The 26173-nt window shown below is 37.8% G+C and overlaps 1 protein-coding gene across 2 annotated transcripts in view; it reads left to right on the plus strand.

Annotated features, from left to right (window-relative positions):
- PPP1R9A (protein phosphatase 1 regulatory subunit 9A) overlaps positions 1–26173 on the plus strand; it is a 130273-nt gene that overhangs the window by 57804 nt on the left and 46296 nt on the right. For both annotated transcript variants that reach the window (XM_066317509.1, XM_066317518.1), the window contains exons 3-5: positions 13601–13733; positions 14219–14339; positions 19831–19935. In XM_066317509.1, the coding sequence (XP_066173606.1) occupies positions 13601–13733; positions 14219–14339; positions 19831–19935 (359 nt within the window). The remainder of the gene's footprint in view (positions 1–13600; positions 13734–14218; positions 14340–19830; positions 19936–26173) is intronic.

Consider the following 26173-nt stretch of genomic DNA (forward strand, 5'->3'; position numbering starts at 1 on the left):
TTTCCCTATACAGTTTTGAACTAGAATCCAAAGTATGATTTTTCAGCTGTGTCAGGACATGTCTGATTCTTTCAGCCATTTTGCTGTAGAGAATGCCCAGCATTTCCATCTGCCAGACTTTGCTAGACTTATATACTATTTTTCTCCAATTTAATTTCTCTTAGAAGTACTTCTGTATCTCACAAAAAAACCCCTCCACTACTTTTCTTCTTTTGAAGTTGGGATTTTGGCTTTCAAATCTTCAGCTTCATGCAGCAAATTGAGCTGTTACATCCCCTCTGGCCAAAACTGACTTCTGCAGCTGCAATCTCTGCTCTTCTCTGGTACTGAGCCATCCTGCAAAAGGTGTATCCTGTGCTGTCTCTCTGTCTTCAGTCTCAGCTGGTACCCTGACAGACATACTGGATCTCTCCTCCGTGTAATTTGTGATGAGGTCAGGCAGAGTCTGGATGACTTACTGCGTGTTTCACAAAAGCACGTCGCTGGACTGCTGAGATACCTCATCCCACCTGAATAACCAAACTGCCATCCGAAAAAGGATGTTAAAAACACAAAGTCATCCTGTAGGGTTCTCAGCATTTAGGAGACCATTGCAATAATGCTCTGGAGCAAATTAATCTTTTTTTCCTTACAAACATAATCTGACACTTTATTGAAGAGAAACAAGTGGGACTGAGTCCATGGAGAATACCAGTATTTCTCTTACCTTATTAGTCAATACCTTCGATTTGCCAGAGTTGAGGTTTGCATTTCTTTCACCATAATTTGGTGTATATTTTATTTTACTGTATTATTAGTAATAGATTGAAAAGTAGTGAAAAGAATAGTTTATTGTAAAATTACTGGTTGCTTTTACTGCCTGTCATCTTGTTGGGTTTTTCATAGCCAGTATTTGAGAAGGGCTTTTTCCAGTCTTCCACATTATTTCTGGCACTTGAGAAGCCTGCACCGGGACTCTCCTGGGTGCATTACGTGCACTGCATTGGTTAAGTAGCAAAGCACTCTGAAACAAAACTTGAGCTCTTGGTTTTGTATGGTGAGATCATTAGCATTTAAGGAACTTCACAAGGTTCATGTGTAAAACCACAGGGGAGGTGGGATATTGTCATCGATCTGGTGGCCTGCATTAAGGTTCTTACACATTAGCAATGGGCCTTGGAGATGGTAGAAGGAAAATTTATTTTTTTGTAGCTGTCAGTGGTAAGGTCTTATGGTAGGACAGCAGTTTCAGGTACCTTCTGTAAAGGAGGGTTAAGGTGGGTTTAATTTTTTGCATTGCATGCAGAGGGATTTTCATCTAGATGGTTATCATGTAGCAGTAGTCCCTTGCTGACTAATTTCTGGCTCCATAAATAAGTCCCCAGTTAATTAAGAATTTTTGAAAGGCAGAACTACAAGCTTTACATTGTTCTTACTACTCGTTAAAAGGGCTTTTATCCTCGTCTGTTTTAGCAGAATTCAATGTAAGCTGTAAGACAAGTGAAGTTTTGGTAGAACAAAGAAAACCCTTGAGTATGAAGAACCACTCTTGTCTCTAAAATGCATTTTGTGTACATGTCAGGGAACCCATTTTGTGCTTCTGGTTTTCAAGCACCTACCCCAGAAAAATCTCAAAAAAGTCTGCTGAGATAATAAAATACAAGTATACAAATACAAAAAAATACTGTTTTTATGAGACCTGCCTGATCAGATAAAATAATTTTTAAAACTTGAGTTGAAGCAATGTCTTGTATCTTTCAGGGTAAATAGGCAATAACATGCATGATATATTCCAATTGCTTTTAATTCCAAGAGTTGTCAGGCAGTTTTCAGTTAACAGTCATAAGATTACCAGTTCTCTGCATCGCTTTCTGGGACAATCGCTTACTGCTGATGTTCTGTATGGTACCAAAACCATTTAGACATTAGGGTGAAGTTGTCATTTGCAAAATTAAGTAAAATTTTAAAAGGCCTGTATTGACCAGAGTTGCAGTTGCAATTTAAAGCTTGACTATCTTTTTGTCCTCCAGTATTCTCTGCACCATTCTCCTTTTTTACGGTAGTTCCGTGCTCCTTGCAATTGGAGTGGTGCTCATGTATCTAGAGATTTTTGAATTCTGAAGAGGCAAGATTTTCCTTTTCCTTCATGGGAAAAAAAAAGGTGGAGGAAATCCATTTTATATTTCTCCCATCCTTCTGCCAGCACTTTGTGTTATTTGTTCCTGGCCCAGGTGGGTTCCCTGCATGGCCCATGTGTGGCTCTTAGGCTCAGCTTTCACACCTGAGGGTGGATGGACTCCTGTGCTCAAGCTGCAAGAATGCCTTCGTGCAGCTGCCTTATGTCTGGGGCTGATGCAGCTGGTCATGAGCAATGAACATATTTGGATAATTTTTTACCTTCTGGAATGCATTTTTATTGGTTTTACTCTTGAAAAATCTTGGAAACTTTTCTTGCCATCAAGACTAAAATGACTGATAGCATCCTTTTGAACACTTTACTGCAAGGAATTGAAAGCTAAAACTTTATCTGATAATAGGCAATACCGTGTTTGTGGTTATTTAGTTTACCAGTCCTATAGAAAAGACTTTTTAAAATTCTCATTTCATGCTATTTTCCAGTTATTTTATTTGAAAGGAAAAAGTACTCTATTGTTAGGAATTTTTTTTTTTTGAGAATCTTAGACTCTTTAATCAGTAACAGTAAGGTTAAAATTAAAGTTTGTAAGGTTGAAGTTTTACCAGCTTGGCTGTTTTGATGTCCAACTGTATGTTTATTTTCCCACACCACTTGTTTCCAGCTCCCTCATCAAAAGAGTGGTTTTTTGGGGTTTTTTTTTGGGTAAAAAGCAGCCAGGAGTTGCATCTACTTTGTACTAATTGTCTGTCCTGCAGTTTTCCAGTGAATGTTAATGTTATCATTTTTATTTTTCTTGACAGTGCTAGCCTTTTGTTAGTAGGATTAAAGAAGGATTTGCAAGGGCTTCTTTAAATTGTTTTCTGTTTTTCCTTAAGTTTGATCTACAGAGGGTTGATTAAGGACAATAGTCATGCCCAAGAAAAGAAGCCTTTTAGTATTGATGGGTATTCTTGAAGCCATAATTATAAAATACTATTTTAGCAGATGGGCTTCCAAAAAGCTCGGGTGTGTACATTTGTTTTTTACTTAGGGATTCATAAAAATAGCTAAGGTTGTATGTGTAAATACATTCCAGCAAAGTTTTGTAAGGTTAGTTTGCCGTCTTCCTGTAGTTGGTTATTCACAGCTCTTATTTTCAGCAAGAGTCACAGCCTTGCCTGTTTCCTTAGAAAATGAACACTAGCTGACTGAAAAATATTTAAATGTTGCTATTTTGTAAAGATATTGGGTATGTTCTCTTTATTCATTGTACTAGAATGGGATACCCATTAAAATCATGCTAAGATAACTGAAAGGCTTACAGTACTGGCTTTATAGCCTGTCATACACAGATTACACCCATTTTAATCTGCTGTCTGGAGTATGTCCAGCTTCTGCTAAATGGTGTCTGTTTTACTTTTAAAAGAAATGTGCAGCTGTTTGTAGCCAAAATACAGTTACTGTGAGTGACAGCGATACCAGCTGTGTGCTGCACACTTCAGCTGCTTGAGTGACTGATCTCAGAGATGCCCCTGCTCTCTTCCCTGCATTGACACAACATATAGAGAGGTTCTTTTGTAGCTTTTATAGTTCTGTGCCACTGCATGGGATAAACAGCACTTTCCCTCCTCTGCTTGAGCAAATTTGGACAGAAAGCTACACCCCATATTTTAGTTTCCGTCACAAAGGTAGAAAGTTTGTCTCGAGCTTCACTTTTTCTGTCTGAAGCAGGTCAGAAAGTTGCATCTGGAAAACTGAAAGCTCAGAGGGCTCAAGTAATTTCTAAAGGTGCAGGAGTTTACCAGCTTCCGCAGCCATCTCTGCTGCTGGCATGTGGCAGGAACAGCATTGAACTCACATTTAATGCCGTGACTGTCTTTGTATCCAATAACAGAGGTCTAAGGACATGGTGCCCTACCTCCACTCTGCTCAAATGCAGTATGCAGGGACTATTAAGGGCATGCAGAGAGAGGTGTATGGTCCCAGAACAGTAAAGCAAGACCAAAACTCTTAAAAAAACCCAACCAATCCCGAAATGCACGCGTATAAGTGCATCCTCCCAATTTCCCACAGCACTGGTTGCTGTGCTTTGCATTTGCTTCTCCAAAATTTCAAATCTATCACATATTTCTATACACATATGTATAGAAAATACCTGTAATAAATTTGAATTTATGCAGTAAATTTGGGCACGAAGAGTAGAATTGTGTAAAATCTTCAGGTGAGCAAAACTCATTGTAGTTTCTCTGCTCATTTAATTTTTCCAGAGGGTAGAGTGAAAACCAGCTGTAATAGAGACTTCCCTTGGGGTTGATGAGGTTAATTTTGCTATTGTTTTCAAGGAGGTAATTTCTTTGTGTCTGATGTCATAGCAAATGTCAAATTTGAAAAATGTCCAAAAATAGTGTTGAACTGAGTCACTTTTTTAAAGTGTTTATCCTGAATCCTCACTTTGTGGCATTATTACTGTAGTCTCATCCCAAGCTAGCATTATTTATTTAATACCAGCTTATCCCCCTGATCCATTATTTTCTTTGTCTATTCATTTGGATATACTTTCTGTGCACATTTGTAACCTTCTGCTTATTGCTGCATTAATACCATATTTTAAATTGCATTTAGAGCTGGTGTGTTTGAACCAGTTCTGCTGTGAGACCTGGGAACGCCTGTTCTTGGCTTGTGTTAGAGTCTGTTACCCCACCTACCATATTAGGAGGCATTAGGAAGGCTGAATTCCTCTGGAAATACAGACTGTCTCATTTTTGAAGCATTGGTGTGATTAACTGCAATGTAATACACTTGGTATGAATGCTTAATGGATAAACATTCTTTTGCTTACTCTAGGCAGTTTTACATCTTACTAGGATGCAATTTATTGTACTGAACAGTGTGAATGTGAAACTGTCATTAGCAAAAATGCGGTCAGCCAAAATGAATTCTGCCTGCAGGTGCAATTAAGGAATTGGTAAGTCAACAATATGAAGTAATTGAGAAGTGGTCTGGCACTGAGAACGTGGCATTGCACTTTCTGTTTGAAAGATGTTTACAAAACACAGCAAACCTTTCTCTGTATTACAGAAGCTTTTCCTTAATCCTCTTACACTCCTCCTGTTTGTCCATTTTTATACACAAGCAATGGCATTAACAGGCTATGCGGCTGCAACACTCCTCCCAAATTAATGCAACACCCCACTAATGGGTCTCTTTTACATCACTGCATGGTGATGTTAATGTGAATGTAGCAATAGGCTGCTAAAGGCTTTAGATTCCAAAGAATCATAAGCGGTTTTGTTGCTGTAGAAGAATATCTGCTTGTACTAGAAACTAAATTGATGCCCTCTGTAACGTGCCATCTGAAATTGTGGAAATATGTTTACCCTGTACAGAAGGCTGTTTGAAGGGTTGTCTAATACTGAATGTCATACTTAGCTATTCTTTAACTGGTAAGCCGTGTCCTTATACAATTAAAAGTATATATTTGAAGAAGAGTTTATTACATCTCCTGAGTTTTTCTTAGTAGAATATAATAGAATTTCCCCTACTCGTCTTTAGACTGTAAGCACTATGTTTAGTAATCTCATCTCAGTTAAGCAATTCATTAAGAACTTCTCATAAAAAATAAAATCAAAGCTTCTCTTGAGATATTTGTAAGAACTTAGATATTGTGAAAAATGGTGGGACAAGTTTAGAGATTCATCAGGGCTCCTGCTGTGGTCTGGTGTGGAAGTATGTTTGTTTTTTATCCCTTGGTCTGAGAAGAGGCTGTAAAGTCTTCTGGTTTCTGTCACTGGAGATGCTTCTCCCTATCCCATGCAGTCTTTGCTGTGTCTGCTGGAGTATTTGTAAGGTGAGTAATTAGTACCAAATGCCATAGCTCCTGGGAATTAGACAAGGTATGTGAGACAGTCCTAAAAAACCTTTGGGAAACTTGCAATTTTGCACCCTTAAAAAGCCTAATAGGATTTGTATTGATGATGTAATATTGAGAAAATCTGATACCAAGGCAGAATGTTTCCATCTAGCTCTTCTCTTCTACCTCTGCTTTCTTCTCTGCTTTAAGCAAAGAGATAAGCAGCAATGTGTACTATTTATAGCACATTTAAAACATTTTTATAAGTATATATAGGAGAATTTCATTAACTTTTATTCAATTTATAAAATACTATAATTTCACAATAAAACACAAGTTGAATTAATTGTTTCTTTATCGTTTACACAGCAGATCTTTTGAATAAGTGCCTGTGATTGCTTATTTGTGTCCTTGTTTTTCTTTGAATTATTTTCTTAGTATACGTAGCATCTGTAAGGAAATAAAAGAAATTGCTTATGAAATTTTTTTGTGAAGTAATTTTTGATGAATATGCAGGTTACACAATTTATCCCTGCTGAGATATATTTTAAATAGAATGTTTTATGCATAGTCAATGTTTTGTTTCAAGTGTTTGCCTCTGAGAACATTTGTGGCGTTTTCACTCTGCATTTCTCCCTCAGACATGTAGGCTGAGGGAGAGTGAGATTGCTGGGAGAAGAAACACTGATTTGTTGATTCATGGTGACTTTGCTACTGTATTGCAGTCTGTACTAATTGGTACCAAAAGCAGCATTTGCTCCTGGCTAGCTTGAGTGTCACACTTAGAGGCAAATGGAAAATAGCACCATCAGTTAGGATGCAGATTGGCAGCAGTGCAAGGATCTGGAAGAAATAATGCAGCAGATTCAGGAATAAATGTCTAGGGGCAGAAAGTGGAACTTTGCCTCGTGCTCTCCTATCTGTTTGAAGTTGGTTGGACACAAGAGTCCAGATTTGAGTCCGTACTGTATTTTAATTTATTTGTCAAACTCTGCTCGCTTCAAACATTCTCCTTTGTGTGCTTATTTCAGTGTTCAAAGATACAATGAATTCTTGAGCATGCTAGTTTGTTACCTTGGCAATAGAGGAAACTGCCAAAGGAGTGATAAAATGTATCTGCTGTCATATTGGAAATTCATGTTCTGCTTAAAATATGCTTGTTCATATTTTTAATTTTTTGGTATGGCATGGCTATTGGAGTGCTCTTGTTGCAACTGATTCTTTGTTCTGCTGGATGGAGACACTCTCAAGGTGTAGATAAATGTTTTTACTTTTCCCTGAAGTGGGAAAAGTCAGCTAAAGGCATTCATGTTTGTAGGTCAGTACCACACTGCTATAAATACTAAGGTGTTAAATTGCTGTATCCACATCTCTAATCTCTCTCTAGGATTTGTGAAAGTCTGGCAGGGGGGACCTTTGGAGGAACCCTGAGCTTAATGGGAATGGAGGATTGTCTCTGGGCTCTTTTCCCTGCAATTATCAAACTGCTGTACTGCTGTAGTGCAAAACATAAAGCTTTTTTTCTTCATGGTTTTTATTCTCTATATCTAAATAGTGGATAACTGACCAAAAACCTGACCAACTGCAGCAGCTGCAAAGTACTTTTTTTTTTTTTGCTAAGTTACAGTAGTGCAAAGTAGAGTAAAAAAAAAAAAAAAAAAAGGAAGAGAAGGCAAAGGGGATGAATTACATGTGAAGTGTACCTGTGAAGCGCACAACACTTAGAATATCTCCTTGGGATTCTTATATGATCAGTAAGACTCAGAGAAGTCACCTCACCAGTCATTTATACCTCCCATTACACTGTTGCATCTAAGCTGCTGCCTTAGAAAAACCAGCCCACTATCAGAGAAGATTCAGACCCAGGTCTACAAAACTCATCAAAGAGAATATAGTGAAAATTGTTTAGCTTGTACCATTAATATAAAACAGGACAGTATTGTAATTTTCCATTTGTATTAATGGTTAGGACAAAAAAAAAAAAGAAAAATCCTCATGAAATTGTAAATCATCACTGTATTAAAAGAAAAAAAAAAAAAAAAAAAGCAGGAATATTCAGATAAGTCTGTTTATCTTTTTCAATTCCAGGTTTCAGTACATCTTGCTGTTTTACTCACTTACTAAAGCAAACACAAGCAGCCCTAACAGAGGTACAAGTTCCATGTGAGCTGAGGTTTTACTCTTCAGTAACAGGGCCTACATTTACTTGCTAATTACTCTGTCCTGTATTAACTAAGAGCATGAAGTAAGAGCATAACTGACAGCATGAAGTTTTTATGTGGGGTATGCATCTCATCTACAGCTACAGTGATTTTGTATTTTTCTGCTATGTAGACAAGTAGTAGTGTAAATTGTAATAAAACTAGTACATCAGCAATAAAACAAGTACACGCTAGATAAATAATAAGTAGATATAAACAATAATTTTCACTGATTCTAGGAAACTACTTAATGAAAACATGAAAATGAAAGTGCTTTAAAAAATTCACACCAAAACTGAGCCAAATAGCAGGAACAGTGGAGATGATCCATGTGCAGTACCACCTAGGCAATTTTGGTTCCGTGTATTGGCCCAAAACTGCATAGTGTAAAATTTAAGATACTAGTTTCACTGAAAGAAGCCTAACAGAGGAGTCTGGTTGGTTCTTTGACTACTTATACCATGAAGCAAACACACTGTCATGTCACAGGACTAATGAATGTGTGTGGCTAGCCCATGCAATTTAGTGCTTGTGTCCCACCAGGAAATGTCACTGTGGCACTGTTTGGGTTTAGGAGGATATGCTGCAGTCCTCAGAGGTGTATAGGTCCAAACTGAGATGTGTTGGCACTGCTGCAGGGCAGTGATACTGTGCTTTTCTACTACAAGTGGTCTTCATGATGTTCCAACAATTTGGTAACTTGTTCCAGTTGTCTAAAACAAGAGTAGATACAGTATTTTCCAGTTTGCCTCAACAAATTGAACAGTTTGTCTGTGTGTCACAGTGACTGCTCCTGGCTTGCCATACGTCTGAAGAGTTATCTCTGGAATGGAGAAGTTTAAGGCCCGGATACTTTAAGGATTTTGGAAACATAAATCTGCTGTGCAGATCTCTGTGCCAGAGTTTCAGGACACTGAAAACAGATCTTTCTCCTCCAGAGCTTTCTGAGGGAAACCCCAGTCACGGATTTGATGTTAGATGTGCAGTTTCTTTCAATATTGCTGATGTCTAACTCCCATCTGTGTCTCGTTCCTGCAGTTGCTTCTTGGGAAGATTTGTCTCCTGGATGCTAGTGACGTTAGTGATGGCAGATGCCCACACACACTTTAGGGGAGCATGAAGCCAGGAAAACTGGAGGAAGCCTCCTCACTGACTCACTGCCTTTGACTGTGGCAAAGCCACCACTTTGCAGAGAAAAAACTTCTTAAAAAAAGAGTCACCAATTTCAGACATTGCCAGAGCTTCCTCTCCTCCCTGGAGCTATGCTGTAGACAGATTTTAGAGCAGAAGGTAGTGGTCAGGTTGTGATTTCTTGTCCTCATTTAGCTTCTTAGCACAGCCAGAGGTTATCCTCAGTGCTTTGTTATAGATAATCTAAATCTACTCCCTTGCAGTTTGAATCTGTTCCCTCTTGTCCTATCACTACAAGCTCTTGTAAACAGTCTCTCTCCATCTTTTTTGTAGGCTCCCTTCAGGTGTTGGAGGCCACAGTTATGTCACCTGGAAGCCTTCTCTTTTCCAGGCTGAACAACCCCAATTCTCTCAGCCTTACATCAGATACTACAATTTTTATGTTTAAAAGTTTATAGTATGCAACACTAACACTTGGTTTATGTAGCACCAAGCTGATTAGCCCATGGGGAGGACAGCCCATGTGATTCTTCAGAGTTATCTCCATTCTGACTTGCTTGAAAAAATTAAAAAAAAAACCCTCATCACTTCCTACTGGTCACTGTTAGCTAAATTCTTTAAATTACTGGGAGTTGAGAGCTATGGGAAAACACCCCAAACTAAGTCAACTTTGCCTTTTTTTCAAGAATAATCAATTTTCAACCTTCTGATCTTACTGCTAAAGATGAAGTACTAGAACAAAAATGTAGGGGTTTTTTTCTGAATTAGTCAGCAACATATTTTTGTAGTTAGTGACATGTCTTCTCTAGCTTGTACTCTACAAAAGAGAAGCAAATTGTCTGTGTGTATATGTATGATTCCCCTAGGAGTGCCACCCAGGGTGCCTGACAATTATATCTGCTTCTTTGATATTACAGTTTGTTACTATATTGGGGCTGGATGAATCACTGATCACCCTTTTTCTGTCACTTTAGAGAACATAGAAGTATGTTCTGTTAACAGCAGTTCTTCAGGGTTTGCTGCAACATGTCACCACTGTTGGCTTTTTGCTTTCCACAAGTGCTGTTGTAAATCCTAGAAAATGTCACAAGTGAATTCTATGAAAACTTTTTTTTTTTTCCTAAATACTTGTAGTGGTAAAATCAGAGGTTAGGATACTATGTTAGATTTTCATGAAAAAGAGCTTGCTTTATAAGTAATGGCTTATGACATGACTCATGAGGATGGTCCTGTACAGGGTCCAGAGTTGGACTCTATGATCCTTGTGGGTCCCTTCCAACTCGGCATATTCTGTGACTGTGACTTTACTGTGCGGGGTACTTGGCCAGGGTGGCAGTAAAAGCAAATCTTTCAGATGGCAGGAGTTGGGAGAATTCTCATGAGTCTGAAATCCCCCACACACTCTGGGAAACACAACAGCAGCAGATGTGGTGAAATAGTTCTACTTAAATCAAGTTAACCATACTTTGAGGAAGAAGTAATAAATGTTTATCTTATTTTTAGTGCAGTAAAATCTTGAGTGACAGTTCTCATGACTACTGAGCGAGTACTTCATTACTCTGGTGGATAGATTGTTTCACAAAGGGTATTTCCAAGCAATTCCAACAAATTTTCTTTTCTTCACTTTAACACCCAGAGATTCATTTAATAGAATCAGTCAACCATGAAATGTGGTGGCACAAAATGAAATAAATGACATACAAGAATATCCTTCTTCTTCTTCCCCTAGTCAGGGGGAAACAGGGCAGTGGGCAAAACTATATGACCAGTGTACAAAAGACAGTTAATGCCAGGTAGGAAACACAGAGCTTTGTGCAGTCAGTGATCTACAATCTCAGAGTGAATGCTTAGGTGAGGTACTGGGTAAGAGTGGCATGATATATTTGGAGACTTAATGATAACTTTTCATCACCTACAGTATATTTAGTTTCTTTGTAGTGGAATTATCAAAATACTCCAAAACAGTGAGCAGAATCCAAGAAGCCATCTCTTCTGTCTAATCTGATTCAAGAAAGATCATCCCAAATTCAGTATATGATTTGATGCTTTAAGGGAAAATATCCTGAAACATATCCAGTCATTTTGCAACAAATATAAAACTTTTTCCACAATATTCTCATGCCGGTAATTGAATACAAGGAAAAGAAAGGTGACAGTTAACATGATGAAAAGAAATCCAGAAATAAATATACTCATTTTGTGACAATTTTCCCCTATACTTTTCTCTCAGCTGTTCTTTATCTCCAGCAAGCAGTATATCACTTTATCTTGATGCAGTTAATTTATGTTCACATTTGAGGCATGGGTCTTTCTCATCACATTAATAAATGAGATGATTCAAGCTAAATTCGCAGCTGTTGTTTTTAACTTGTACTTGCTTATTTGATTCAAACCTAAAAGTTTATGGTCAAACCTTAGCTCAGTAATGTTGTAGTTGAGTCTCAGTCTACTGATTGATCCTTATTTTGGTTGATATCAGCATGAATGAGGTGGAGCTTGAACACGGAACCCTTAGTGGGTAAAAACTGCTGCCTTTGACAGCAAATCACAGGGACGGCAAGCTGCCAGGGAGGTTGTACCATTTTTTCATTGGTGTTGAGTGGACTCCTCCAACTGGTTTTGTCTATTCTTTAGTCAGGCTAGAAATGGTAGCCTTGAATTGTATCTCTCCTTATTACTTGTTTCTGCGTCAGTGTCTTTTCTCCAATCTTACAGATACTAAAGCAGCATAAAAAGTTCAGCAGCAGTGGATAGCAAGCATTATATATGTGTGTTATTTTACTTCGGCTTTGTGTGTATTTATGGAGGCTTTCTAAGAGCATAATTTAGTTAAAGCAGCCTTTTTCTTGCATCATAATGACTAAAAATCAATGTGAGATAGGTTTGTGGATTCTTGTAAAACATTTATCATCTCAGTCTTCTTGGAGGAGGAAATTAATTAAGCGTTTCACATTGATGTGAAATACGAGACTTAAAATTCCCATTGACCACTGTCTTTTCTGTTTCAACCACTACTTTATGTAAACAGAGAGTGCTTTTTGGTAGCTTTGTGATAGCCATATCATAGTTAATAAACTCACATTAGTGTTTAAAAGTATTTTTGTATTTGACCTTCAATATATTTACTGTTTCAAAGAAACGAATGTGTACAAACAGCTTTTCAGGAAGGTGCAACCTCAGGTGGCAGTGACCCAACTCCTGTCATTTTGCTGGGCAGCCAGCTGGCATGTGTGCTCCATCCAGGGACATCATGACAAAGCCTCCAAGCAGGGCTGTGAAAGAGCAGGCTTCTGGAGAACTTTGGAATATGTGTGTAGCTATGTAGCAGGGTGCAGTGTTTTATATTGTAACAGGAACAGTGATAAAGGAAAACATGGCCACGCAATGGTGTCTTCTGTAGGTTGTCTGCAAAAGAGGAAGAGGAAATGTGGGAAGTTGTTTTCTTTGAAATGATGACTATGATACATCCATGAGACTGAAGCTCATTAAATTGATTACCTCTAGTAATACCTATTCTTTCCTTACTGCCAAGTGGAGACAGTTAAATGAATTAGGCTAGCAAACTCTCATCTCCATATGATCTCTGGCAAACTCTGTGATCTCTATGAAAATATGCTTTTCCTGACTAATGTTTCTGAAGGTTTGAATAATCACAGATTAAAGGCCGTGTTGAAAGTATTATAGTAAATAGCATAAATTATATAATCAGGTTCATGCAATCACTGTTCAATTACTGCTTTAGAGATGAAATACACCTGTAAACCTGGTTAGTTTGAAAAAATACCCATGGCTGTGTATTTTGCTGTTCTAAAAAAGTTAACACATAAGATGGAGCATAATGTCTTTGATATCCATAGGTGATGTAAATGTAGGTCAGTACATTAGGTTGAGATGTGTTTGAATGAATGTTAACTGGAACTTCATAAGGCCTAAAGACTAATACAGAAACACTATATAGATTATAATTTCAATGTATTTTACTCTGTTAATGTTTATTAATAGTGTGTTTTTAATGAGTTAAATTAAGTATTTGAATCATTTATATGCATAGACCAGTGTAGACACTAAAAATCGCCTTTTGAATTTATAATCAGAAGCAATAGAAACTTACACTCAGTTGATTTCTGCAACTGTACTTATGCTTCCTTAAATAAAAAAGCACAGATTTAAAAACCTGAAGTTTGAGTGAACAGGAGAAATTTGTTTTTTTTAAAAAGCCTTTTCAAACTTTGCAATATCACAGGACAAAAGTAATAGCTGATATAGTGAATTGGAAGTCTTTCTGGAGTGGGTAGCTGAATGATTTTTGATCTATTTCCACAGGTTTTCAATACATACTCTAATGAAGACTATGACAGGAGAAATGATGAAGTTGACCCGGTGGCTGCATCAGCTGAATATGAACTTGAGAAGCGTGTGGAAAAGCTGGAGCTCTTCCCAGTAGAACTAGAAAAAGGTATTGTGTCTGTGTGCCATTTCCACTTCCTGTGGCACTAACCTGCAAGTTTGAGGAAGTCTACACATGCCTACAGACCCTATATTGAATTTCCACTAATTTGTTGTAGTCACCTTGGCTTCTTGGATTTCAGGAATTGTTTAGTGAGGAAGTAAAGAAGCAGCTCAGAGACAGGTGGTTTTTACTTTCTTAAGAGAATTTTTTTGGACACTCCGTCATGATTTTACAGTGTTTAATGTGATATGTTCATTCTTCACTGGAGGAGTAAAAATCTTGTCTGTTGCTCTATGCTCCTTATAAGGCTGTAGATGATACTTTTTATGTGTAATTAAAATGGTAGTCAAATAGGTTTTTAAAAGGAAGCAAAATAATATTAGTGTAATTGACACAGAAAGCCAAGAGGAACCAAAGCATGAATGTTTACCTAGCAAATAACTGTACAGATAAATGTAAGAAGTTTCTGCTTTCTCTTGCCTTTTTCACAGATGAAGATGGACTTGGCATAAGCATTATTGGAATGGGAGTTGGAGCTGATGCAGGCCTTGAAAAACTGGGAATATTTGTCAAAACAGTAACAGAGGGTGGAACAGCAGAAAGAGATGGCAGGTAAACTAGACTTTGTATTTGGAAATTTTATCGGCAGTAGTTACTATAAATTATAATTTTCCTAAGGAATAGTTGTTTCTTTATTGTATGTCATGGTAATCCAAGCTGTAAAGTTTTTAAATTTCATTGGTAAGGTCCAGATACCTATGTGGTTAAGAGAAGATGCTAAATTGGTACCATGAGTTTAAACTTCTAAAGAAGAACAAATTTGCCAAATCCATGTGTTTGTGACTACTGAGAACCCAGATGCTTTAGCATGAGTAAGGCTGCTGATTCCAAACTCTGTGCCACTTTTGAAGGTGGTTTAGATTCTAAAGGTGTTGGGCTCCCACCTGTTCTACTGGCTTCAAGCCAGCTTTAGATAGGCAATACTTAAAAAAAATAATTCTGTTCAGCATTTGATTATTTGGTCTCTCTACATTTGATGTCCTTAAAAGAGATCTTGACAGGCATGATCGATGGGCTGAGGACAACTGCATGAGGTTCAATAAGGCAAAGTGCCAGGTCCTGCACTTGGGTCACAGCAGCTCCAGGCAGCACTACGGGCGGGGGGAGGAGCAGCTTGAGAGATGCTCAGCAGAAAAGGACTTGGGGTGCTGGTTGACAGGCCACTGGATATCAGCCAGGGTGTGCCCAGGTGGCCAAGAAGGCCAGGGGCATCCTGGCCTATACCAGCACTAGTGTGGCCAGCAGGTGCAGGGCAGTGACTGTCCCCCTGTACTCGGCACTGGTGAGGCCACACCTCGAGTGCTGTGTCCAGCTCTGGGCCTTTCACTACAAGAAAGACACTGAGGTGCTGGAGTGTGACCAGAGAAGGGGAACAGAGCTGGGGAAGAGTCTGGAGCACAACTGTTAGGAGGAAGAGCTGAGGGAGCTGGGGCTGTTCGACCTGCAGAAAAGGAGGCTGGGGAGACCTTACCACTCTCTACAGCCAGCCTCTGAAAGGAGGTTGTAACCAGGTGGGGGTTGGTCCCTTCTGACATCTCCAGTGAAAGGATGAGAGGAAATGGCCTTAAGTTCTGGCAGGTGAGGGTTCAGATCAAATATTCGAGTTTTTCATTGAAAAAGGCATTGGAATAAGTTGCCCAGAAAGGTGGTGGAGTTACTGTCTCTGAAAGTGTTGAAGAGGTATCTGGATGTGGCACTTGGGATGTGGTTCAGGAGTGATTGAGCTGCTTAGTTGATGGCTGGATGGTCTTGGAAGATCTTTTCTAACCTTGATTATTCTCTGATTAAGGAAGTAATTAGTGATCTGAATGTTTAAACTTTTACTAAATACATTCCTTTCAACTTTACTAACACTCACTGCTACTTTATATTTCTTATTTTGGGATAGTCTTCTGTTCTGGAGTTCAGTTTTCAAACCTACAGCACTGAAAGTACATTAATTAAATGGGATAGGAAGCTGTACCATAAATTTTACCCACTAAAGAAGTGAATTGGTGTGTATAGTCTTATGTAATGCTCATATAAAACCTGCTTGCTTCTAGAATCGCTTATTTGGTATGCACAGGCTAAAGCATTCCTTTTCAACATAAAATATTTCCTATCATCTGGGGCTCAGTTATCTGTGTGTTTTACACCACCTGCCAATCTGTGTATTATACAGCATCTGCCAAAACCAAGGCAATCTCTTCTCATTAGGAGAAAGAAAAAAACTTCACTATGTAATCATTTAATAATGAAAATTATTAAATTATTAATGGTTAAATATCTTCCAGCCTCTACAGTTTTTCATTTTGTCCCAATGCCTAACTTTGTATATTTCCATTCCATTAAAATACTACTTCTCTGATAAGTAAGCAATTAAATTAACTTATCTCCGTTCTCCTTTTCTGATTTTAACCATTAATATGTTGTTATATTAGTTCTAAAAAATATGAAAATATTGTTTATAAATAAGAGTAGGAAAAAAATTTAAGACATTGATGCTGTCTTCTAAAAAATATATTGCAGTAACATGTTCCTTCTTGAACACTTCTAACTTTTCAGCCAGGCAAAATTTAGAAGTTCTGCTGTGGAAAACCCCACAAAAATTTAAACAAAAGACTCTAGAAGGCAGGGGGTTGTTGCAAAGTTTAGTAAACCTTGCTCTGAAACTGTTGTAGTACATAATCTTCTAGATTCAGCTTGGAGGTACCTTTACAGATCTTGGCAATAAGATATCAAGTTGAAGGCCAAGTACTGATTTATCATTATGAAGGGAAATGAAGATACTGACACCTCAAGATGTCATGACTTTATCCATTACTTCAAAATCAAGGGAATGTTTTTCTGAAGGATATGCTTGACCTCAGCTAGAAGGCATTAAGCTCACGACTGGTATTCTTTGTGAAATTCTCTGGTTGAAAAGCAGTCACTCACTGCTGCTCTGTCATGATCTGTAATTTCTTTTCATCTCATTATTCACATGTTTGAGTGGGCTACAGAAGTTAATGTTCCATCACAAGTCTCTTCTTTCATTTCCCTAGATGGCATCTGAAAGGAACTTGTCAACTGAGAAAAAAATAATATCTTTCTTCGACCATCCTAATATTTGTGTTGGTTTTCAACTGGCAGAATGTTCAGTCAGCTGAGAAATAGGACTGATTTTCTCTTTGAGAGCCTGACTGATCATTCACTTGGGAAAGGGATATATAATCCTCTCAGTCAGGACCAGACAGTTCTGCATAATAAAGTGCATCAACTGTAAAAGATCCTGTTAACTTCATCTTTATGAAAAGCCTACTTAATCATTAACACTGATAGCAAAACAAAGTCTCCTACCAGAAAATAAAACTATTTCAACGGTTGCATCAGATACTCTGAGTAATGACACAGCAATATTCAACCAGGTTCTTCTCAAGCTACAATTTAAAATGTTACAGTATCTGTAGGATAGTTGTTCTATTTTTTATTGAAAGACCTATCAAATTATGATATACGGTACTTGTTTCCCATGGAAATACAAAATCTATGCAAAGGGGTTTCTCAATGATTTAACACCACTGGCTTGATTCATGTTGCTGTAGACAAACAGGTAGCATTTAGTTGTCATATTTAAAGGTTTTCTTTAAATAATATTTAAAGAAAATATGAGGTTAAATACCTCCTGTATTTAACCAAGGAGGTGTTTAAAGATTAATCCAAAAGCAAGCATGTTGATAAGTTTTAGGAGAGGTTATTAATAGAATGAAAAATATTAACACAGTCATTAGACTGAATATGAATAATAAAATCTTTTCCTGGATCAATCACTCCTTAGCTGCTTCTTTCAAATTATTGTGGTGATGAGTCATTCACTTTTTGAAGTATTTTGATAGCATTGGGACCAACAGTTTTGAAACATTACATAGTTCTTAAGTTGAACTCTAGAAGCTGTCTCTGCAGAAATTAAATTTTTCAGTTCATCATACAGAACAATTGTGCAAATAATTTCTTCAACTTTAGTTGGTTCACTTCTGTAGTTGCTACTTCATTGTAATCTGCACGCAGAGTTTACTTATGAACATTAGAATTGTCAGAAGTAGTACCAATTTTATTACTGATAAAAGCAATAAAATGTCTATAATTGAGGCTTTGGCAACCTGAGCCTAATTTTTTATTCATGTTTGAAATTAGATTTGAGAGACAGAGGAGGTCGGGAGCTCCTGTTGGAGTGGGCTCTAACGGGAAGGCTGCCCTTTGTGTGTTCATATGTATGTATGTTCATATATAATTGAACATACATATATATGAACATATAGAAAGAAAGGAATTTTATAGAAAGAAAGGAATATAGAAAGAAAGGAATTTTGGAGAATAATATATAGAAAGAAAGGAATTTTGGAGAATAATGGCCATAAAAATAAGAGTTAGAAGATAATTTAGGAGCTATACAAATAAAAAAGAAGGAGTTACAAAATATACCTTAAGGACAAATAGAATTAGACTGAATCAAGATGGAGCCCCTTATGAAGTTGCAGATAACAGTTCTCTAACATAGTGTTTCATCACCTGAAATACTGTACCTATTTATCTGTATGAACACTGCTAGTCAACGTGATGATGTACAGTGCTGTTGCTGTCACCTAAAAGGAATCTGTTATTCTACCATTTTCAGCCAAGAGGGTGATATTTTCCCATTCAGTAAGCACCAGCTTCTTCAAAGTTCTTTTCCAGAAACTCCTGTGGCCATCTGGCTGCACCCTGTGTTTGCTGAAGTTAAAAAAACCCCTAATTTAAAATTAAATAAATATTAATGTGATTGCTGTATTTCTCAAATGTTTCAGTGAAAATTGAAATAAAATTCTGAGATTAAAATGTGTAGTATGATTTTTAGTATAGGAGTTTATATGCCTTTTTCATGAGAGATCCTGCCCAGAACACAGTGACTTTCCGTGGTGTAAGGCTGCCAAAAAATAAATACTGTATATCTTACTCACCACTGGAATTCAAAGAACAGAAGATACTGCTTGAACATACATAAAACTGCAAAGCATTTCCTCAGACTTGACAGAGAAATTAGTGCTCCAAGTCAAAATGCTTCAGCATTCTGTTCAAGCCTCTGTTATTCTTTGAAAAGAAGTCTTATTTCTAATATATCCTACAATGTTAAATATGTTAATTTAGGTATTTTAATATAATTTAAATAGGATTTTTCATACCTGTTTCTTGGTTGCTTTGTAAACAATAGAATCCATGTAAGTACTTGAAAATCGCTCCCTTTGACCAGTTTTGGATGTGTGCATTTAGTTTTTATTTTGAAACGATCAGAAATCATGCATTTCTAAAGAACAGTTTAGCAGTCATTCCTAGGATTTGTAATCCAGATGAGTCCAGTGCCTTGCCTGCTCTAGGGATTTTGTAGCAGTGCTTGCTTTAGATTATAGCAGCATGGCTTTCATTCTGTCTGAACTTTTTCTGCATTAAACAGTGTATCAACTGTAAATAAGTGTTCAGTCGGTTTCAAAAAGAGAGTCCTCATTAAAACAGTCCAAGGTTTGATGATTGCGTGCAGCAAGATCACACACCGGGAATTCATCTCTTTTGATGAAGTTAGATGAAAATTCTTAGGAGAGTATGTCACAATTGGATCTAATACATAAGTTCTTTTCTCCACAGATGAGCAGGTTGTTTTAGTTAAATACTACCTTTTTTTTCCATTAACATGAAATGCCAGAGCTATGTCTTATGCTGTTTTTAAAGATTGGCTTAGGAAAGAATGATATAAGCGCTGTTCAAGTATCTAATTTAATTTAATTCATATGACAAATTCAAGAGTTTGTGTTGCTGTATTTCTATACAAGGGTAGAGACTGGAAAATTAATTGATACTAACTGTAGTGGTAACTTTGAAGTTGGATTTATGAGATGTCTGTGTGTGAGGAATGATGCATTTTTCATATTTGCCTCAATGATTTTATGAGCTTTTGTTTAAGGTCAAACTAGAAAGATCTTTCTATGCTAAGTGTTGCTGAAAATTTGCATGAATTCATACAATTATTTATGCATTTGTGTTTTCCCCCTGAAAGGATCCAAGTGAATGACCAAATTGTGGAAGTTGATGGCATCAGTCTGGTTGGTGTTACACAAAATTTTGCTGCAACTGTTCTTAGAAACACCAAAGAGAAAGTCAGGTGAGTATTTTAGAAGGAAAAAAGACATTTTAATATAATACTTAAGATAACTTGGCTTCCTTCACAGGCCTTTCAGTTTGCCCAGGTTGAATCAGTGTGTTTTGGCCTCTGTGTCTTCTCTCCTTTGATCCCGAGAGAGGGATCAAATAGAGCATTACAGTTTTGTTATGGCTTAGATTTTTAAAATATTATCACTAAGACAAGCTGAAGTTGGAGATAGATGATGACCATGCTCTTGATCACTAGTCTAGATGTTCATGGGCTTAAAGCTGTTTGTATTAGTTGGAATGATGAAGGTCATGAGTGCTGGTCAGATGGAAACTGCTGCCAGTGATCACTTCTTGCTCCACTCGTGGGACACTGACCATGTTCATGCTCCAGGGTTGGAGGAGGAGGGGAACAGCATTCCAGTCCCTCAAATGCCACCTCAGCACAGAGGAGAGGAGAGTATTGGATGCAGTAGTGATAGCAGCTACCAAATCGAGGAAAGTAACCAGTATTAATTAACTGAGCTCCCAGTACCATCTGTGGGTTTCTCTCTGCACCTATAATGTAATTCGTAGAAAGGTGTCCCTGTAAAAACCCATAAAACAATGAACAAATCAGAATATGTAACATGTGCCGCAAGTATACTTCTGAACTTGTGTGAATGTGAGTGCAAAGCTATAAAATGTCATTAATAAGAATATTGTTTCCCTAGAAATAAACTTCTTTGCCGTTTAGAACCGTGCAGTCATATAGTTTTTCAATAGCTTGTTAATTTCAGTAAAGATTCAAAATAAATCCAAAAATATCTTTGGCATATTGTAAAAGCAGCCGCCATTCTCTATTCACCTTTTGGTTCTCTTTCAAAATCTTCTCTAGGGAGTACAACTGAATTCTTTAATTAATGAGTTCAGAGCCGACTTCTTTTGAACCATGACTAAACTATGAGTGGTAATATATGCAGACCCCCTCACATGGTGGTGCTATATGTTGGTGTGCACATTTCCACTATAATTCCATAGCTGATCCTGCATGACATTGAGGAGTAATGCTGGGATGTGGATTCTGCAAAGAATCTTGGGGGTGGTTGATCAATCTTTTATTTGATTATGGTTATTTAGGAAAAAAAAAACTTGTAGTGTAATTATAGGTGAGTATATTTTTGTGAAACATTTACATTTGAAGTTGCACCATTACTATTTCTGCAAAGACTCACACATGCTGTGAGTGTTCCTACTGACTAAACTATGAAAATGAGTACATACTTTATTAGATTTTCTACAGCTGGGACCTTCAAACATAAAATACTTATGACAGAGAATAATGCATTCCTGTGTTTCAGTACACAGAGCAAATGTTATGTATGTTCTGTGTTTGATGTTCTAGTTCAAAAGGATAAAGGAGCAAAGAAAGGGCTCACAAAAAACATATGTATTGTATACATTTAGACTCAGCTCAGTTTGTATAATTATTACTGCATAAGTTATAGAATAAAATACTTGCTTCCATGGGAAAATAATGGAGGAAGGAAAGAACATAAAATGATTTTCACACAGAGCTCCCGCAGTCTTCTCTCAGGAAATAAATTGCAGTGAGATTGGTTGCAATCTAGATCTTTGTCACAAAATAGGAGCTGAAAGAAGTATTTCTTCATTGTTTTTGAGTTCACATTGTCAATTGTACTGTCCCTCCTGTGCACTGGGATCATTGGCTTCTGACAGGTCTCATTTATCAAAGAGAGTTATTTGAGTTTCTACATTTCTCCTTTTAAGATCAAGATACTGAGTTTCCATGGAAAAAATGACCCAGTAAGTTAGTGTCAAAACTAGACCAAAAAAAGGCATAAAATAATATTCAGTTAATAATGAATTTTAAATACTGTATGACTTACAATACAAAATAGGACTAAAATATTAAGAATGTATACATAAAGAGCATACCATGTGGTTGGCAGTATCTTACTAATGTGTATTTCTAATTAGAGGAAGGAAATGGGTAGAATTTGTTGCAACTTCCTTAATTTTTTTTTTTTTTCATTTTAAACTTCATGGAAAAAATGCTCAGAAAGACTGCTTTCTGCTATATGCAAGCCAGCTGAGAAACCACAAACCCTGGTTTTTGGTAGGCTGGGAGTGAGACTTGACAAGGTAGCCAAGCCTTGTGTGGCACAGGTTCCTGCTTAGCTTCTGGTCTAGTCGTGGATGGTTTTGTCACCTGATGCTCTACACTGGGTTTAGTTGCACGTAATAAAAAATGGTTCTAGAAAGCTGTTTTCTGGAGACAGATATTTCAGGATGCTTGACATTTTGGCTTCAATATGGGCTTGAACATTTGCTTGTAAAGAAAGTGAGAGCTAATACTGATGAATTTAGATATGAAAGGAAATAAGGTATTTTTAACTTTCTGACTGTTTTTCTTTTGATATGTGACATAAGAGCCCTGCCTGCTGTTTGTTTTGTGGAGAGAACTATTGGTTTCTGACAGATGCTCTTTCCTGCTGTGTTAGGGCTAGGCTGGGGAATCCCTCATCTCCACCCTCTTTGGCAGACAGTGACAGCCTCTGCACTTGAACTGCTCCTGAACATTAGGGACAACATTAGGGACAACATGGGAGGGTCAGCTGGGCCAAACCCCCTTTCTTACCCACAGCTGTCAGCTCCTGCCTCTTGGCAGTGCAGGGAGCAGTGCTCCTGCCCTCTGAATGCACCATTCCCGTGGCAGCTGCCATGAATGATCCGTGTCACTGAGGGAGGCAGGGGAGAGAGGTTACTGCTCTATAATCGCATCCCGCCTCTCCTGTGGAGGATGTCCCAGCTGAGCTGCCAGTGTGCAGGCAGTGTACAAGCACACCTCACCTGATCCAAGGCAAGGCAGCTTCACAAAACCTTCCTTCACGGGAGGAATCATGTTCACACTTACTCGTGTATCTGCTATTCAGTAGTGTCAGCTCGATGGGGTTTATAGAACTGCTTTAATGAGCAAAGTTCTCTTTGTTATCATAGCATACAAAATCTGTGTCTTTCTTCTGCCTGGTGGCCTTTACACACAGAGATTTGTGTGCCTTTTACTGACATTACTTCACATTTATATCCCACAGCATTACATATCTGAAGTCGTTTTGTGCTTAATCTAGACAAAGTGCATGCTGGTTTTTGTAGCAGGGTTTATTACGTGAGATCAGTTGTAAAGAAAGGACACTCACGAATAGAATGACATTAAAGCAACTTTCTTAATTCTTCACGATAAATGCAGTCAATGCCTCTTCAGAGAGCTTGCCTAATTCCAATACTTAGTGATTTATTTTTCCTGTTTCTGAACATTTTCTGAACACATTCAAAGTGTTCTTCTGAACACTTTGAATGATACTGACGGTGGAAGTCGTTGACCTAGAATAGATTTTTGCAATTTTTCTACTAGAAAAAAATGTATCCAGACTGTCTGTAGCTGACACAGTAAAGAATTTGTGAAAATGAAGACACAGCTTTTACCTTTTGAACTGTTCTAGTTGAGGCTGAGAGGAGGTGAAAGAAGAACAAACATAAGCATCTAAAATTATTTAATCCATTGTTTGCAGTATTGGATTATCCAGCAGAGTCATCAAACCACAATGAAAGATCATTGGCTCAACCAATTTGACTTCTACAGTGATAATAAATGAAATGATTCTTTCTTATAATGTTTTCTGGGAAGATAATCAGTACCCAGCAGATGTACACAGGCTACTCTGGTAGCCTGTGAGGCAAGGGAAAGAGATGGAATTCTTTCATAATCCCGGCTGGCAATCAGCTTCTGTTTTTCGAGATGAGAATTAGTGTCCTCGTGACTCTAATCAGGCAAATACAACTATGAATGCTATTTCAATTGATGTAAATATCAAGTCTTCTTTATAATTTTACATAACTGCTTAGTATACTAGTATCTCATAGTAGTGGATTTCAGAATTTGATTATATACAGGAGGGATTTGAAATGTGTGTTGTTTTCAATATTGCTGAGTGTTGTCCCTGCTCCAAGATTAATGGCTCAGAGGGCAGTGCCACACTAATACCACTAATTGTTCTGTGCTTCTTTTGACCCCATTTAGGATGTAATCTATCAGCTTGAAGTTCATAAGTGGTGCCTGCAGTCATAAAAGATAGGATAAGGAGAGAGCTTGACAGTGGGAATCCTGTCCTGTCCTGGAGTTTATCCTGTATTATTTTGTTTACAGTCTCCACATGGACTGTGATGTTGAGTATGAGACCTGTTCTTTGAAGCTGCTTGGGTGATGTTAAGCCTTTGTGTCCACACTTTCTTCCCCTGTTGATCATAACGAAAGGTTTTGGAAGACCCCACAGTCTCCACCTGAGAAAACGCAAGGAGCTGTGTGCCTCCAGGGAATTTTATTTTTTTTTCTTGAACCTACTCACAAGAGAAAAAAAACCCTAGCTCTTGCATAGAGAAAACTTCATCCTTTTATCATACTTACTGGATACAAAGATTTGTGTTCACACAGCTCTGGGAGAGGCAGGGTCCCAGGAAAGGAGGTCGTGGTTCTTGGAAGACTCACTGCACTGATAAGGAGAAAGGGTCTTGCATGAGAGAATCATCAGAAAATTCCAGTCTCTCATATGCTGCTTCTATGCTTTCAGCATTATTATTTTTCTCTGAAAGGTTTCTTTTAAGGAAGTTAACCAAATTCAGTGTTTTACTGGAAAAGCAAATTTTAAATTCTGTGTCCTCCTTCCATATCCTGTTGTATGAATGTGGCTAAACATTTTCTCAGCTTTCCAGACTGTTGCTAGGCACTGAGCGGGTGCTCTCCTGGTGCTTTCTGAGTCAGTTCTTGGGTTTTTTTAGGGAACCACGCAGAACCTGTGCAAAACCTGTTTGATTTATCTTGGCTTGTATCGCTGTGAAAGTTATTAATTGTATTAATTCTAACCTGCCAATGAGTTTGCCTGCTTTTGTTTATTTAAATTTTGCTGAAATGCATCAAAGTCTTTCCATCTTAAATAATTGGTTAGCCAGTTTTGCTGTGTCTAATTAATCTTCTAGATCATTAAAGAGTATGTTCTAACAACAGCAGTGCAACTATCCAGCCCTCTGGCTTTTTACTATAAACTATTCTCTGTTCTAATAAAGAATAATTTATTGCCATGTTTTGTTTTTTTCTTATCTGGAAAGTTTGAATTCAAAGTAAGGTTCTGTCTCAACTCCCAGTTAGTTCACAACCTTATTTTTTTATCTTGTACTAAACTGGAAAAGCAGTCTTTCACACAAATTTTTACTTTTATGTAGCGCTTATACAAGGAGCAATTAAAGGGTGAAAATGAAAAATAATCCATTTTTCATTAACACCAACTTGAAATGTCATTTATTCCTTCCTCTGCTAATTCCTTACCCCATCTTGAGCTGATTTTTGTCTGAAAAATGGACTCTTTCTAAAAATACTATTTGCATGCCTGCTGTTAATTTTGTTTGCTGCCACAGCATCTGGAAAGGTAGTTTATACACTCAGGTCTTTGCAAGAGCTAAGACAGTGTAAGGGACAGATGAAGTCTGAACCTAACCAGCAGCAGTATGCCCTGATGGGAATGCTGTTGTTGACAGTAACACTGAACAGCATGCTTTTGTTGTGATTCCTTTGTCTAGGTAATAATCTTCTCTCCTCCTAGTGCGTGTGCCTGTGCAGATTTTCTTTTGCTCTTTCTGACTTTGTAGCCTGTGGTCGTACGTGTGAAACAGCTGGGTCCTTTAAAATTTGCAGGCATTCTCCATAGTGCCAGATCCACATTGTGGTAGAGGCAGGACTGCTAATTAATGGGTAATGAGACAGGACCCAAACCAAAGGATGCCACACTCCTTGTCTGCTTCAGAGAGCTGGGTTATGTTATCTGGCTGGGGGTTGTGGTTTTGTTCTTCCTTTCCTTGTCTATTTCTTCTTCCTTGAATCCAAGTGGGAGAGCTGAGGAGATAAAAAGGGAAGGAAAGAAAAACCCTTTGCTCTGCAATGCTGATTGGTGAGCTGGGACTTCATGCTGGGCTGCTTCAGAAGCCATGTGTTCTTGGTGCACTTTCTGCTTTGATTAACCTGAATTGTGGATCCTGCAGAAACTAAATGTGTGGTGCTGTGTGCCAATGTAGTGTAAATTTCTCCTGTTTAATCCACTGTGGTTATATTAAAGATTCCACAGTACATTTTCTTTCTGGTTTCTGCAAAGTACTCCTACGAGCACTGGTAATTGTCCTGTGAGACTACCAGGAGTAGTGTG

This window comes from Sylvia atricapilla, chromosome 1 (assembly GCF_009819655.1).
Source record: "Sylvia atricapilla isolate bSylAtr1 chromosome 1, bSylAtr1.pri, whole genome shotgun sequence".
NCBI classification, from domain to species: Eukaryota; Metazoa; Chordata; class Aves; order Passeriformes; family Sylviidae; genus Sylvia; species Sylvia atricapilla.